At 41.1% G+C, this 14440-nt stretch overlaps 2 protein-coding genes and 1 long non-coding RNA gene across 10 annotated transcripts in view; 1 reads left to right on the plus strand and 2 right to left on the minus strand.

Annotated features, from left to right (window-relative positions):
• GABRA6 (gamma-aminobutyric acid type A receptor subunit alpha6) overlaps window positions 1-14440 on the minus strand; it is a 453203-nt gene that overhangs the window by 248796 nt on the left and 189967 nt on the right. The gene's annotated exons all lie outside the window — the stretch shown is intronic.
• The window catches only part of LOC147014140 (gamma-aminobutyric acid receptor subunit beta-3-like), a 272785-nt gene that overhangs the window by 50154 nt on the left and 208191 nt on the right, over window positions 1-14440 (plus strand). For all 8 annotated transcript variants that reach the window (XR_015050658.1, XM_085851840.1, XM_085851844.1 and 5 more), the window contains exon 3: window positions 3878-3945. Coding sequence is in view for 7 of the 8 variants with exons in the window: in XM_085851840.1 (XP_085707966.1) it covers window positions 3878-3945 (68 nt within the window). In the remaining variant the exon portion in view is untranslated. The remainder of the gene's footprint in view (window positions 1-3877; window positions 3946-14440) is intronic.
• LOC147014141 (uncharacterized) overlaps window positions 3365-14440 on the minus strand; it is a 76113-nt gene continuing 65037 nt past the window's right edge. The window contains exons 2-3 of the long non-coding RNA XR_015050659.1: window positions 4611-4765; window positions 3365-4471 (exon numbers count right to left, since the gene is read on the minus strand). This is a non-coding gene — a long non-coding RNA (uncharacterized LOC147014141). The remainder of the gene's footprint in view (window positions 4472-4610; window positions 4766-14440) is intronic.

Here is a 14440-nt window from a genome sequence, read left to right on the forward strand (position 1 = left end):
ATGATTCAAGTGGCACTAATTCTAATAAATGCCACAAGTAAACCTCATTATCCTTTTGTAACGTTATGATAAGAGGACATATTAATAGACTTATTGACTTAAATATGTCACCAATAAACAATTAGAGAATATGCAACTACATTGTCTTACAAGAAAGCAGAAGGCAACTGTCCATCCACCAGCTCACAACAAACCAGTAGGGACGAGGAATCAACAATTAAAGACACAAAACCTGAAGGAAGTGAATTTAAAGAAAGGTTTTAATTTTATGTTCCTCATTCATTGAGAGAAGGGGGGTTGGGCTACAAGGAATCAGAATAAATTAACAGGATTCTATCATATTTGTTGTCGGCCCACTCCAGGCACATATTGTTATCGGCCTCAAACCTACATGTTTCAAACCTTGACTCGGATACTGCAACTGGTCCAGACGGCATCAGCCCTTGTGTTATTAAAAAAAAAAAACCTGCTCTGCTGCTCTTGCTCACCCTCTCTCTGTTTTATTCACCCTCTCATTTGCTCAAGTTCATCTGCCATCTGCTTGGAAATCAGCAAACATTACCGCTCTGCATAAAAGAGGTGCAAAAACAGATCCTTGCATCGACAGACCAATCAACCTTCATCAGCAAGGTTATGGAATCCATCATCGCTTCAGAAATTAAATCCTTCCTTTTCTCCAATGTCTTGATTTCCGATCATCAATTTGGATTCAGACCAGGTCATCTGTCCTGCATATGCTGCTTCTGCTCTCCCAACAATGGATGGAGATCCTCAATGCCAGACATGAAACCAGAGCCTCTCTCTGGACATATTGCATGCTTTTGATACTGTCTGGAATCCTGCCCCACTCACCAAACTCTCTTCTGTTTCATTATGTCTGGAAAAGCCCATCTGTAAAACCCTCCCATATACATTCTCAATAATCCTCTTGAAGAAGTCCTTTCAGCTTCTGGGTCTCACAATCTGCCATGATCTTTCTTGGGAAAGCCACATTTCCAAGCTGGCCTCCAAAGCCAGTCACCAACTGGGCATCCTCCATCATACAAAGTCCTTCCTTGGCACACCTCAGCTCCTGACCACATACAAAGCTTTCGTCCGCATCCTCACAGAGTACTGCTCTCCGCACTGAGCTGATGCTCCTACCTTTCACCTTTCTCGGCTTTATGCTGTGGAAATCAAGGCATTTAGGATCATTGGTATCTCCTGTGATGAGACTGAGTCTTTATGTCTCTCACTCTCTCACCGCAGGCAGGTTGATGGTCTTTCTTACTTTTACTGTCTCCTCTCCGGCCTTGCCCCCTTGCTCTGTCTGAGATATTTGCCCCCCCCCCCACATATTTCCACAGGGCACTCAAGGTCCGCCAGGAACCCCCTTCTGGTAAAACTACCAAAATCAAAATCAAGAATCACTGCTCACCTTCACTCTTTCATTCCTCTTTTTTCCCGCCTTTGGAACAAACTCCCACACTCTCTTAAATCCCACTCTTCCCTCCAGATCTTCAAAACAGCTGTTCACCACCATCTGTTGTCCAAAACTACGATCTTTCCTACCCCCGTGAATCCACCCCAAACCCACCTCCTTCAAATCCCCTGCTTTCCTTCCTGAAAGTCCCTGTCGTGTGAGGACCTGAAAGTCCCTGTCGTGTGAGGACCTGAAAGTCCCTGTCGTGTCCATCTTGTTTTCCCTGTGTACCCCACCCCCATCCCTTTCCCTTCTACAGATCTCGTCATGTCTCTGTTCCACACTGTTTTTTTTCCTTCCTTCTCCCGCCCCTCTTGTCTCCTGCTTCCCTTGTTGTACATGCTGTGTGTTAGCTCTCATACGAGCCTCGACAGTGTGTACAAGAAAAAGAAAAGGCCTCCTCCAAGCACATGTTGTTTTGGACCTATTCCTATTTCTTCAGCACTGAGGTGTGAATATAATTTCATTTCGTGCTGAACAACCGCTTTTCGTCTCCGTCAACCCGCTCCATGTGTGTGTGTGTTTCTATTTTTGTTCCTATATGTTCCATTCTCAAACCAACAGCATCACTCACATCAATCACAGCCAGGAAGCATTACTGCTTTTGACTTTGACATTTGCTTGTACTGTGAGGGACCCTCGTGGGTTGGCAGTCGTGACATTGTCGTGGCGACAGTGTTGGTCTGTGTAGAGTAAGACAACAAATCCAGTCACATTACAGCCATTGCTACACGATCTGTGAACAACAGGTGTATAGCCTGCCACCTGAACTACTTGTCTTTGAATTTATTATAGCACAGCCAGGAGGACACCATTTTGCTATTGGGGAAAAAGATTATCTCCAACCTCAGCACATTGTGACATCACCATCACTATCACTATCACGATATACTATACTGTAACCCCACAGGTTATCTCACAGTGTGACTCAAGGCTTAAGGGCAAGGGTTCAATATTCTCTCCTGATGTGCTCGAACAAGGAAAATCGTTATCTACAGGTATACTATTTCTCTGCTTGTGGTGTGGTGAACCATTGCCCTTAAGACTTTATTTATTCTGCAATATGCAATCTAACGATTGCAGCATAGCATATCGTGATGGTGACATCACGGTATTGCTGTAGGTTGGAGAACGGATATATATATATATATATATATATATATATATATATATATATATATATATATATATTTATAAATATATATATACGTATATATGTATGCCTATTGCATATATATATATTTTTTATTTTATTATTATATATATGTATATATATATATATATATATATATATATATATATATATATATATATATATATATATACATACATACATACATACACACCCCCTCAGCTGTGATGAATCATCAGCCACAACACAGACAGAAATACATGTCAACAAGGCTTCCAAGCATGTACCACGTGTAAACGTCAAAAGCAGTCAACATGTATTTATTTCTATAATTCTCGCCACCTGCCCTTAATTGATTAGGTGAGAGCTTATTAGTTATTGTCCATTCACAGGTGAGAGATGTGGGTGGGTGTTCATTTTTTTCACATGTATGTGTGTGTATGTATATATATATATATATATATATATATATATATATATATATATATATATATATATATATATATACATATATATATACATATATATATATATATATATATATATATACATATATATATACATATATATATATACATATATATATATATATATATATATATATATATATATATATATATATACATATATATACATATATATATACATATATATATATATATATATATATATATATATATATATATATATATATATATATATATATGCCTTACATGATAAAACTTCAGATGTGCTATATATCATTCGATTCATGTGGTTGGGATTGTCCATTATTCACGATGAAAGACAGCTAACCAGCAAATGGAACGAAACTCGACTACACCAATTTGAAACAACCAAAAAAGCAGACTTGGCCTCAGGCGATGTTTCGTTTGTGGTCCATTACCTTCCTCAAGTCCGCCTCATGCCGTCACTGCCAGTAATTCTTGTTTCTTGCTTAATGGCCCAAAATGTCTATCCTAACTGCTTGGATGTTTGATTCATGAGTGACACAATGTCAGGGAGTGGTTTCTGTTTTGGAAGTGATTTTACTGTGCTTCTCCCCTTCGAGGCATGGCTTGTTCTTTGGCATGTGCCGTGGGAAGTCTCCACACCCAGTCATGTGACAATATATTGTTTGAAAGACAAGCATATGAGAAGATAGTACATTTAACATGATTCACAGCCTCATGTGTAATTAATAGCAGCTTCATATAAGACAAGCTTTTGGATAGACAAACCAAAACCAGATCATTAAAACAAAAATGAATGACATTTCAATTTGATTTTAACCTGTTTTTCAGGTCCTCCTGTCAAGGTTGGAATGAGTATCGATATCTCCAGCATTGACATGATTTCTGAAGTGAACATGGTAAGCCTCACCAATGCAGTTACTTCATCTGGAGCATTGGAATACAATATTTCAACTTACATGGAATTAATGAGATAAGTATTCCCAATAATATGGTGCTTATCTGTCCAGTTGCAAAGCAAATGATTTGAAATTCGGCTTCTTATTGTTTCTGTTGATAGGCTGTAGAATGGATCAAAATATGAGGATAATATGGTTAGAGTTATCTGCAGTGAAAGATCACAAAGTTCTGACGTTTTGGGCTTTACTGCATGTTCAATGAGGAGGTAAAGCCCGAAATGTCAGTCCTGTGATTTTACGGTGGATAACTTTAATCAAAGCGATCAAACGGAAAACTAAATACTGCATTGGAGTCTTCAGAAGGAACCCGAATAAGTAAAGAGCAAAGATGGAGTCATCAGGAGGAACCTGGATAGGATTCGGGTTTCAGCCGCTACTCCACAACCCTCAAACCCATCCAGGCGCAGCCAAGTGAACCTTACAGAAAATTTTCTGCAAGGATACACTTCTCCTTAGACAGATTGATCTAGAAAGAGAGAAATAATGAGTAAAAGAGATAAAACAAAAGAAAAAGCAAGAATTAGAATCAATAAAGAAAAATGTGAAAAAAAAATAGAATGAAATTTGAAAGGAACAAAGATGTTGAGAAGAACCCAACAGATTACCTTCAGCAGTTACTTCCCCCAAGCTCAAACGCAGCAACAGGTACAAGCCACCGGAGGTCCGTCAGCAGGGAAGCACAGTCCACGCAGCATCAGGATATGGTACAAACATAATCAAACGGAAAACCAAATGCTACATTGGAGTTATTCGCAGGAACCTGAATAAGTAAAGAGCAAAGATGGAGTCATCAGGAGGAACCTGGATAGGATTCGGGTTTCAGCCGCTACTCCACGACCCTCAAACCCATGCAGGCGCAGCCAAGTGAGCCTTACAGGAAACTTTCTCACCATTTTATATTCTCACGTTTTTATTCTCACAAATGCAGATCACTAATTATTTGCTGGAGTTTGCAACTATTTTTATGTTGAATGGATCAGGCATGATGTCATTCCTTTTGCATTTCTGAAACAACGTTGAGATTCGTAAAAAAAAAGTTAGAACACAGAACAGATCAGAACAAAACAGAACAAAAATAACATACTGGAAATATAGCAGACACACCAACAGCAAGATGGAGTGACACAATGGAGGGACACTTGGAGGAAGAATGGGTGATGGGAAGAATGAGAGCTCATGGAGAAGGAGGAGGACACAGTGGTTGAAAAAGTTGGATATAAGCTGAAACACAGCTAAAGGAGGAAGGGAGAACTGGGACGAAACAAATGGAACACAAAACAGAAAAGAGAGTGAGGGTGAGGGAGAAAACACAAAAACCGGGAGAGAACGGGGTGGGCTTGGAGAGGGTTAATGAGGGAAGATAAGATCAGGAATATGGATTGGGGGTGACGTGAAGTGGCAGGGAATCGCCATCTTGAAGCCCCAGAGGGAAATGAATGAGTTTGAACAAACTGAGGAAGATGGCTCCAGAAGTGAGAGAAAAGAGGAATGAATGGAGGTGAGCAGTGAGCCTGGATTTTGGTCATTACACCGGAAGTGGGTTACTGACAGACCGTGTGCACCTTGCAGAAACCTGGGGGAGACCAAGCAAGGAAAGGTCAGAGGGTGTAACGCCAGAAAGGAGGTGGGAGAAAATAGAGAGGCCACCGATCTGTCTGCAATGCAAAAGCAGCAGGCCCAGACAGAGAGGGAGGAAGCTGCTGCCTGTCTATCTGAAGGATCAGAGATGTTATGACAGAGGGTGGAGTCATCAGTAAAGAGATAAAGAGGATTTTCCAGAGTGTCCGAAAGATCATTAATGAAGATTGGGCCAAAGTCACTACCTTGGGATGCTCCAGCCTTGACAAGGAGAGGAGATGAGAAGATCCCGTTGAGAGCTATGAGTTGGCTTACAGAGTCGAGGAAATCAGGAAGACATGTGTGGAAATGGCCTTGGATGCCATAGGCAGAGAGTTTGGAGAGAAAGGCGGGGTGCCAGACTGTACTGAATGCTCAAGATATGTCGAGAGAGACGACTGATGTCATGTCTGAGATTGAGAGTTGCTGCTTGGGGTGGAAGCATGCACACAAGGAAAGTGGATGTCCAGCTCAATTCTGCCTTAAGACTCATCAATGGCTGCCTCAGACTGACACCCACCCACCACCTACTTGTCCTTGCTGGCATCCCACCTCACCACCTAAGGCGAGAAGCAGCAACCAGACGTGCTGCATTTAAAGCTTCTGACTCTGAAGTTTATCCCCTCGAAAACAAGATGCACGGACCACTGCAAACTCAACCACTCAAGAGTCGGAAACCTTTCAGCAGGGCAGCCCAGTCTTACATCGAGGTCGACAGCTTAGACAGCAGACAACAGTGGCTCTCCTCAGAGTGGAAAAGGAGGCAACCTGAAGGCAGATTGCAGCATCTGCCACCCATTTCCATCTCTCCAGATGGCTGCAGACTTCCCAAGAAAGGAGTGGTGCCTCCTGAACAGACTGCATACAGGCATTGGCCACTTTAAGGCTTGCATGTATTCCTGGAACCTGGCTGACACAGCAAGCTGTGATTGTGGAGAGCCTCAAACTGCAGAACACTTGGTGGAAGAATGTCCCATCCACCAGTTAGTCAGAGGTTGGAACACTCTTGCACAGCTTGATCAGCAGGCCTGAGAATGGTTGCGATCTGCTGGTTTTACATCTTCAATGGCTGACGATCGACCACACAAAGGAATAACAAGGGGCTCCATCCATTTTCGGAAGAGAATACACAGTATGTCCAGGGTAGAGTGACTGGTTCTGCTTCTGAACTGATGGTCTGACATCACGCCATTGGGGAAAAGGAAGGATTTTATTTAAACTGCGATGATGGGTTACATTACCTTGCTAATGATTGGAAATATGCCAATCGGCCTGTAGTTAAGGGGATCATTTTTGTACCATGTTTATGTAATGCAGTGATGTTAGCTGACTGGTAAGCAGTTCAAAGATGACCTCAGGCACTCAATATAGGATGAACAGAGCAGAAAGACGATGAGCAAGAGCAGCAGAGCAGAATTCTATGACACATGCACTGATGCCATCTGGGACAGTTGGAGAATCAGAGTCGAGGGTTGCTCGAAACTCCTTCGCCTTCTCAGGTGCAAAAGACACAGGGCCCAGGAGAAGTTGGGTGTGACTGAGTCGAGTGGGTACAGAGAGCAAAGGTTGGGCACACAAGATTTGGAAGGAAACTTTCAGGCATTTGGCCATCTCAGGAGTACAATCTGCAGTGGTGCCATTTTAAGTGAAGGAAAGGATGGGGGGGGTAATTTACTCAAAAGATTGACATCGAGACTCCTGGGTGGGTTAAAGGTATTCCAGGAGGGGGTTCAGGCCTGTCAAACCAGATGAGACAATGACCATGAGAGAAACAAGGGAATCAGGGACGTCCTGTTTGAGGAAGTACTGTTCAGCGGATAATGTCTGGTTTATCAACAACAGCCTGGATTGAGAGATCTGTCGGGTTGGAGAGGAGGCCTCGGATGATGGAGGTCCACACAGGAACTGCTGTTGGCTGGGTGCAAGAATGTGAAGAGGGGGTGGAGGAACTTGGAGAAGGGGTATCAGAATTTGGAGAGGGGGTGGGGGAATGTGGAGAAGAAATGGGAGAATGTGCAGAAGGGAGAAGGGTTAGGGAAAGGGAACAGTGGAATGTGGTGAGATGGTGGGGCAAGGGGAAGCTGAGAAAGGTTGGGATTGGGGGGGGGAGGAAGCTGGGATGGGCGGAATGTAAGCTGGGTGTGGGCAGGGTGGGGGGCAGAGCTGTGAGGAGGTGAGGCATGGCAGAAGTTGGAAGGGTGGGGCGAGCCAATTACCGAAACAATGTTCACTAAACAGCCGTTTCTTGAACATCATCTTCTGTAAATATATATTAAATATACAGTACTATATTGTACATATTACTGCATGTATATATATATATATATATATATATATATATATATATATATATATATATATATATATATATATATATATATATATATATATTATTCTGTACGTATATAAAAAATTAAGTGATTTTTAACAACAAAGGTTAAAATATGAATCTGTGATATGCACGAAGTAATGCATGATGACATAGTTGATGTAATTAAGAACTAAAACCATGAATGAATTCACCATACTTGTATTCTGAAATGATTTCATTGTTCGATAACATCAACATATCTTTATCATCATTTTTTTTCTTCTAGGTTTTGATTAATTTAATTTTATCCACAGCTTACATTTATCAAGGCAGTAACAAAGGTATACATGAAAAGAAAGCATAAAGTCAAAGCCCAGCCTCATAATTAAGAATTTGAATTCACAAGGTAAATCATGTTATTAAATAATAATAATAATTATCATCATAATGTTTTGTCATCCCAATTTATTTTGCATAAAAATTATTAATTATTTAGTCGATATTATCCTCATTGGTTGTTTGTAATTCTAGCGGTGCTGGTGCATATTCCATCAGAATAGTATTCCCTTTCCTACCATTTAATCTATGTCTCTCCAATCCGGATCTGTGAATAAATAAAAAAAGAATGATTAAACAAAGGGTACATGGGACTTTTACATGACATGAAAGACTTTTACATGACATGAAGTTTGTTGCTAGAGTCAGCTCGACCAAAAATAACATGGAGAAGTGTACGAGCAATAGTTCTGAGACTTAATAATAAAAGACACAAGACCAGTGGAAATCCCCTCCTGGCCACTTAACTGCTTGGAGTCATATGCTTGTACACTATTGTACCCGGCTTTATGCTCGCAGTTCACAATCTCACACGCTCAAACTATCACGTTATCACAATGTAATCAAATGCATCAGTTGACGTGGCATCATCGACTACACTTGTTTCTTGTAAAAGTGGTGCAGGCATTGTGTGGTTGTAAAGAATACTGCAGTACCAGTAGCCACCATTTACGCAGCATGCGTTCATGGTCGCTCTAGCCTGTAACGTATCATTAGAGTTTGATTCAAAAAAAAAATTAAAAAGCACTGAACAATCATTTATGTGTATCATGGCATTTTATTTAAATTTTTTTTTTTTTGGTCAACACCTCAATTTCACCTTACATGGTTAATGCGAGAAACATAGCAGTTCGTCAGGGGGGAAAAAAGAGAGGGAACAAAAAAGGGGCACAGCTAAAGTGGCCGTAAATCCGGTAATTTTTGTGATGGCATCACGGCCACACAAGAGGGCATTGACGGCAATGGCCGTCATGCAGGTCGTTAAATCTGTGCACGACCATAATGTCACTCCTGCATTCCCTATGTTGTGATTGTGGTCCTCATTTCCCATGCTGTGAGGCCTCTTCATATCCCTTATGCTGCAAGTCTCACACCATGTTTCCCTTCCTGGGAGCCTCATCCCACATTTTCCAATTTGTAATTTTCATCCGTCATTTTCTGTGCTCAAGTTTTGGGGCAGTGTATCAATGGCTGTCAAATCAGCTGATTTTATTGGAGCTGATTCAACACACCTCGAGAAGCTTTACTCGTTGAACAGGCTTTCATTCACAATGATTCCAGAAGTTTATGACCTTTACCAAAGCATTCCTGGATAAAATATTCCTGGCAGAAAAGAGACAAGTGACTAGCTTTTGAAAAGACCTTGTGGCCTCTTTGCATTAAGTGTACTGACCGATTATGAAGTACTTCATCCTTTGGGGATGCATAAAAGGACTCAGCAGATTGAATCAGGTGAGGCTCACTGACGATTACTTTGTTACTACCCGAACAAAATTTTACAATTTTATTGAGATCAAAATCTAAATGAGGTCAAAATTGAACTCAAATTTTCATTAAGATCAACCTGCAATAACTTGTGTCAATGAGATCAAAATTCATCTGCAGCAAATAAGCTGTTCCTCCTTCTTTGACGATGTCATCAAAATCAACCCCATAATGTGAAGCAGAGCATGTGGCTCAATTTAAAAAAAAAAATCATATCATCTAACGAAAACTTATTATCCATAGTAATAATGGTACTATTATTATTTTGCATTCACAGATAAATGATCGAATACAGTATTAATTGAACCCAAGATGGTGTCAGTCGCTCTTTGAAATCAATTTAATTTGGTGCTTCCTTGCCATGATACAAAATTCTCTTTAAAGTGATATAAACCCTCTTTCATCAACAGGATGGTTTCAGAGCCTCCCCCTAGACGGGCTTTGTTGAAGATTAAATAAACTGGCATGGTACGAATAAAACTGCATTTTAACTGTCTAAGCACAAACTTCACGGCGGAGCATAATTGGAACAATTGGACCAACATTGGTTATAGACCAGAAAACGGTCTTTGAAGCTCAGATGCTTCCTTCAATGCCTTCCTGCTGGAACTTCATCAGTCTTAACAATGGACAGAATCAACAGAACATTTATCAACGCATGCTAAACGCCATGGGAAGCAAGAAGCTATCATTCGTTGAAGTGAAAGAGGTGATATTTTGGTCTCCTCTCTCATTGAGAACATACCCTGAAGTACTTAACATCACCTTTTGGCTTTCTTTGTTTCAACTGATAAATGTATATAGTTGTGTCAGATGGGTCAATTAACACAGTCCATCGGAGTTCTAAGACCTCTGTGAATGGTTGAAACAATGCCAGAATTTACTGCGTTCAGATTTTACAATTACGAATCCCCAAGGATAGTTCAAATGAAAGCCAAACCTGGCAGTTGTTCGCGTGCGCAGAGACAGAAGGCGGGAAGATGTTTTTATGATTAAAATGTTTTCTCAACAATGTGTTTGGGGGACAGGGTCGACAGGAGGCGATAAATACAAATGGAACAGATCAAGCGGCTGACAGACAACAGTAGGGATGAAAGGAACATGCTATCCTGTGTACAATGAAAACGATTCCCTGCTCTGGCGCCAAAATACTTGATTCACACAACGAAGAGGAACACAGGTGTGGAGTTGAGGCAGGCACACGCTGGTGTGGCTCTACCATGATTGTGTGGTTGTGCAGGACTATAGAGAGAGGTTCAGGAAGGTGATGAGATGTGATTGCTGTGAGATGGTTTCCTCAGTCTCTCGAACCATCCATATCTCATCACCAATGAAGTAGAGAGAGGGAGAGACATGTTGTTCCTCTGCTGTCCAAATGCTCAATTGCCACATGCATATGTGGACACAGTCATTTTCTCCACTGTGATTGCCTTCATGGGAGGCAGGCACAATTATTGGCTGTCCACGGTTTGTGGGCATCACCATCTGCCGGGCCATCTGCCCTGTGGAGTAGCCATTAGCAATTTGTTCTGCCCTCAGCCATTGCTCTGCAGCTTACTTTACCGTCGTGGCTTGTGATCTGTTGGCTAAACACTCAATGTTGCTTCCTTTAAAGTGCCAGATGCCACAAGTTCTCCACTTGGCATTACCTGTTCCAAGAGGTTTTACACAATACAACCAAACCCAATTATGCTTTAAGGTTTACAGTCACCACCTCCTCGGGACACATTTCACCATACGACTTATCTCTGACAGTTTCCCTGATACAGGTGTAAATGGACCATACTATTCTTAGTACAATGTAGCTCTGGACCCCCACCTGCCCCCCTTCCCCTTAATCTTTTCCAGCTTAGATTATGTATATATATATATATATATATATATATATATATATATATATATATATATATATATATATATATATATATATATATATATATATATATATACATGATACATAGATACAGAATTCGATGATTCCCCCTCAGCTACTGGACCAGTTTCATTGCTTATTAGAGAATCATCTGCGACAGCGGTGTGTAGCATTGCGATTCTCATATGTGTACTATTTGTGAATGTCTACAGCTGTGGAGGAACTACGGGAAGGGTTTGAAACAGTAAAGGGCTGACCTTGGTAGCTTTTCTTGGTTGTTTTATGCAGCTTATTTGGCTAAAAGAGCATGGGAGGAGTTAATATAGATAGAAATCCAAGCCACCTGGATTTAATTGATTAGGTGACAGCTGATTGGCAATTCTCTCCATTCACAGGTGAGAGATTTGGGTGTGTCTTTCTTTATTATTTAAATATTGACTGCTTTTGACATTTGCACATGGTACATGCTTGGGAACCTCATTGGTATGCATTGCTATCTGCGCTGTCGCTGATGATTCACCAATAAGCGATGAAACCGGTCCGGCAGCTGAGGTGGTGTGGAATATTGGGATTCTCCTGTGTGTATAATCCTAGGCACTTGGGTTTAGATGATCAGGTGAGAGCTGATTGGCTATTCCCTCCATTCACAAGTGAGAGATGTGGGTGGGCCTTTCTTTATCATATGTATATATATATATATATATATATATATATATATATATATATATATATATATATATATATACATATATATATATATACATATATATATATATACATATATATATATACATATACATACATATATATATATATATATATATATATATATATATACATATATATATACATATACATATACATATACACATATACATATACATATACACATATACATATACATATACATATATACATATACATATACATATACATATACATATACATATACATACACATATAAACATATACATATACATATACACATACATATACATATACATATACACATATACATATACATATACATAAAAATATAACGTATATATACATATATATATATATATATATATATATTATATTGTTGCGGATTTGGAAAACTATCACACTCAACATTCCGGTCCTTTAGCTCAGTTATCTCGGTAAGTGTGTGTTTTATAGATAGCTCCCCTTCCCTTGTTTAATGGGTAAATCAATATGAATGCGCTGCCATTTATTTTAGGAAAACCTCATCTTCAACGTCAGCCGCAAAATGCCCGTGGGTTGTGGACATGCTGCAGAACAGGAAAAGCCCACAGCTCTCGGCATCCCCCGCGCGCTTACTTGGGGAGAGGTCAACTCCCACCTCCCGAATAACAAGCGAAAGCCCTCTGCTCCCGACGTCCCCCACGCTTAGTATGGGAAAGGTTAAGCCCCTACCCACCGTTTCGATTGGCGAAACAAATGTCTGCAAAAAGCGGGCGCGCCGGGGAGGATAAAAGGAGCAGAGGATCCTCGCAAGGGGGAGTCTCTGGAGTCTGTCTGCCTGGGCTTGGTTGTCACTGTCATCTTCTTCCTGCTCCTCCGCCGCTCGAGAGACACAGTCTTCCCCGGCAAGATGGAAAGGGGTCGCTCGCTGGTGCCTGGATTCGGCTCGCCTCTCGCTCGGGCCCGGGTCAACTCGACTTGAGGACCGCACGAGGCGGGCAGGTCTGAGCTAGGTCTCAATAAAGACCAATTGGTCCGGACAACTTTGGGTGTGTGTGTGTGTGTGTGTGTGTGTGTGTGTGTGTGTGTGTGTGTGTGTGTGTGTGTGTGTGTGTGTGTGTGTGTGTATGTGTCCGTGAGCCCATCCATATTAGTAGTGAACTGCATAATTGCTTTCTCACTGTATATCATTGCCTTGCTTTATTCGGTTTAATTCTGTTCTTCTGTGTTCCCTAGTCCCCTCAACACTGTATAAATAAACCCCAATTGTTAAATGTATCAACTCGTTTTGTGTTTCTTACATTGGTTCGACATGACGTGTGATTGAGAAGTAGTTGTGGCTGTTACGGCCCGAAGGGGACATTTGGACCGACGGTTCTTGGTGATTCAACCGCTCGGCATCACACACGGAACGAGCTCGCTAAGCGGCTCGTTTTCGTCGGAGTTCCGTCGAGGGTGAAATTCCCCAGTAGTTGGACCACGTGGGTATTTAGGTAAATTGAAATTGGCAATCGACCCTATCCCACCTGGTCTATCCATTGGCGAATTTCGGTCCGATAGAGGCCCAGTTAACTCCAGACTTATCCGGGGTGACGATCTGAATTCCGGGCGATCGGTCGAGCTGACTTGCGGCTCCATCAGGTGGTCGTGCTGCGGCCGACGTTCCGGCCCCGTAACAATATATATATATATATATATATATATATATATATATATATATATATATATATATATATATATATATATATATATATATATATATATATTGTTACGGCTGTGGAAATTCGCATTACACCATAAAGGGCCCTCAGGTGAGATATCTCCATAGGTACATGTGTAGTTAGCCCAAACCCGTTGTATAGAGGGAATTTATGTGATCCATCCGGGCTGCAACACTTTGAGTTTGCCATTTTTCTGTTCTATCTCTTATTTCAAACAAACAGCATCTCAACAACCACGCCATCCCCACCACAGCACCAACCACACTACAATGATGCCACCTCCACCACCTACGCTACCACATCACTGCTTCTACAACCATTCGCAAACACCACCACCTTCGCCTTTACATTCACAACTTCATCCCACATCATCGCTTCTACAGCCATTCCCAAACACCACCAGTC

The sequence above is a fragment of the Eptatretus burgeri genome, chromosome 13 (genome assembly GCF_056783735.1).
Source record: "Eptatretus burgeri isolate ZD-2024b chromosome 13, Ebu_testis_v1, whole genome shotgun sequence".
In the NCBI taxonomy this organism is placed as follows: Eukaryota; Metazoa; Chordata; class Myxini; order Myxiniformes; family Myxinidae; genus Eptatretus; species Eptatretus burgeri.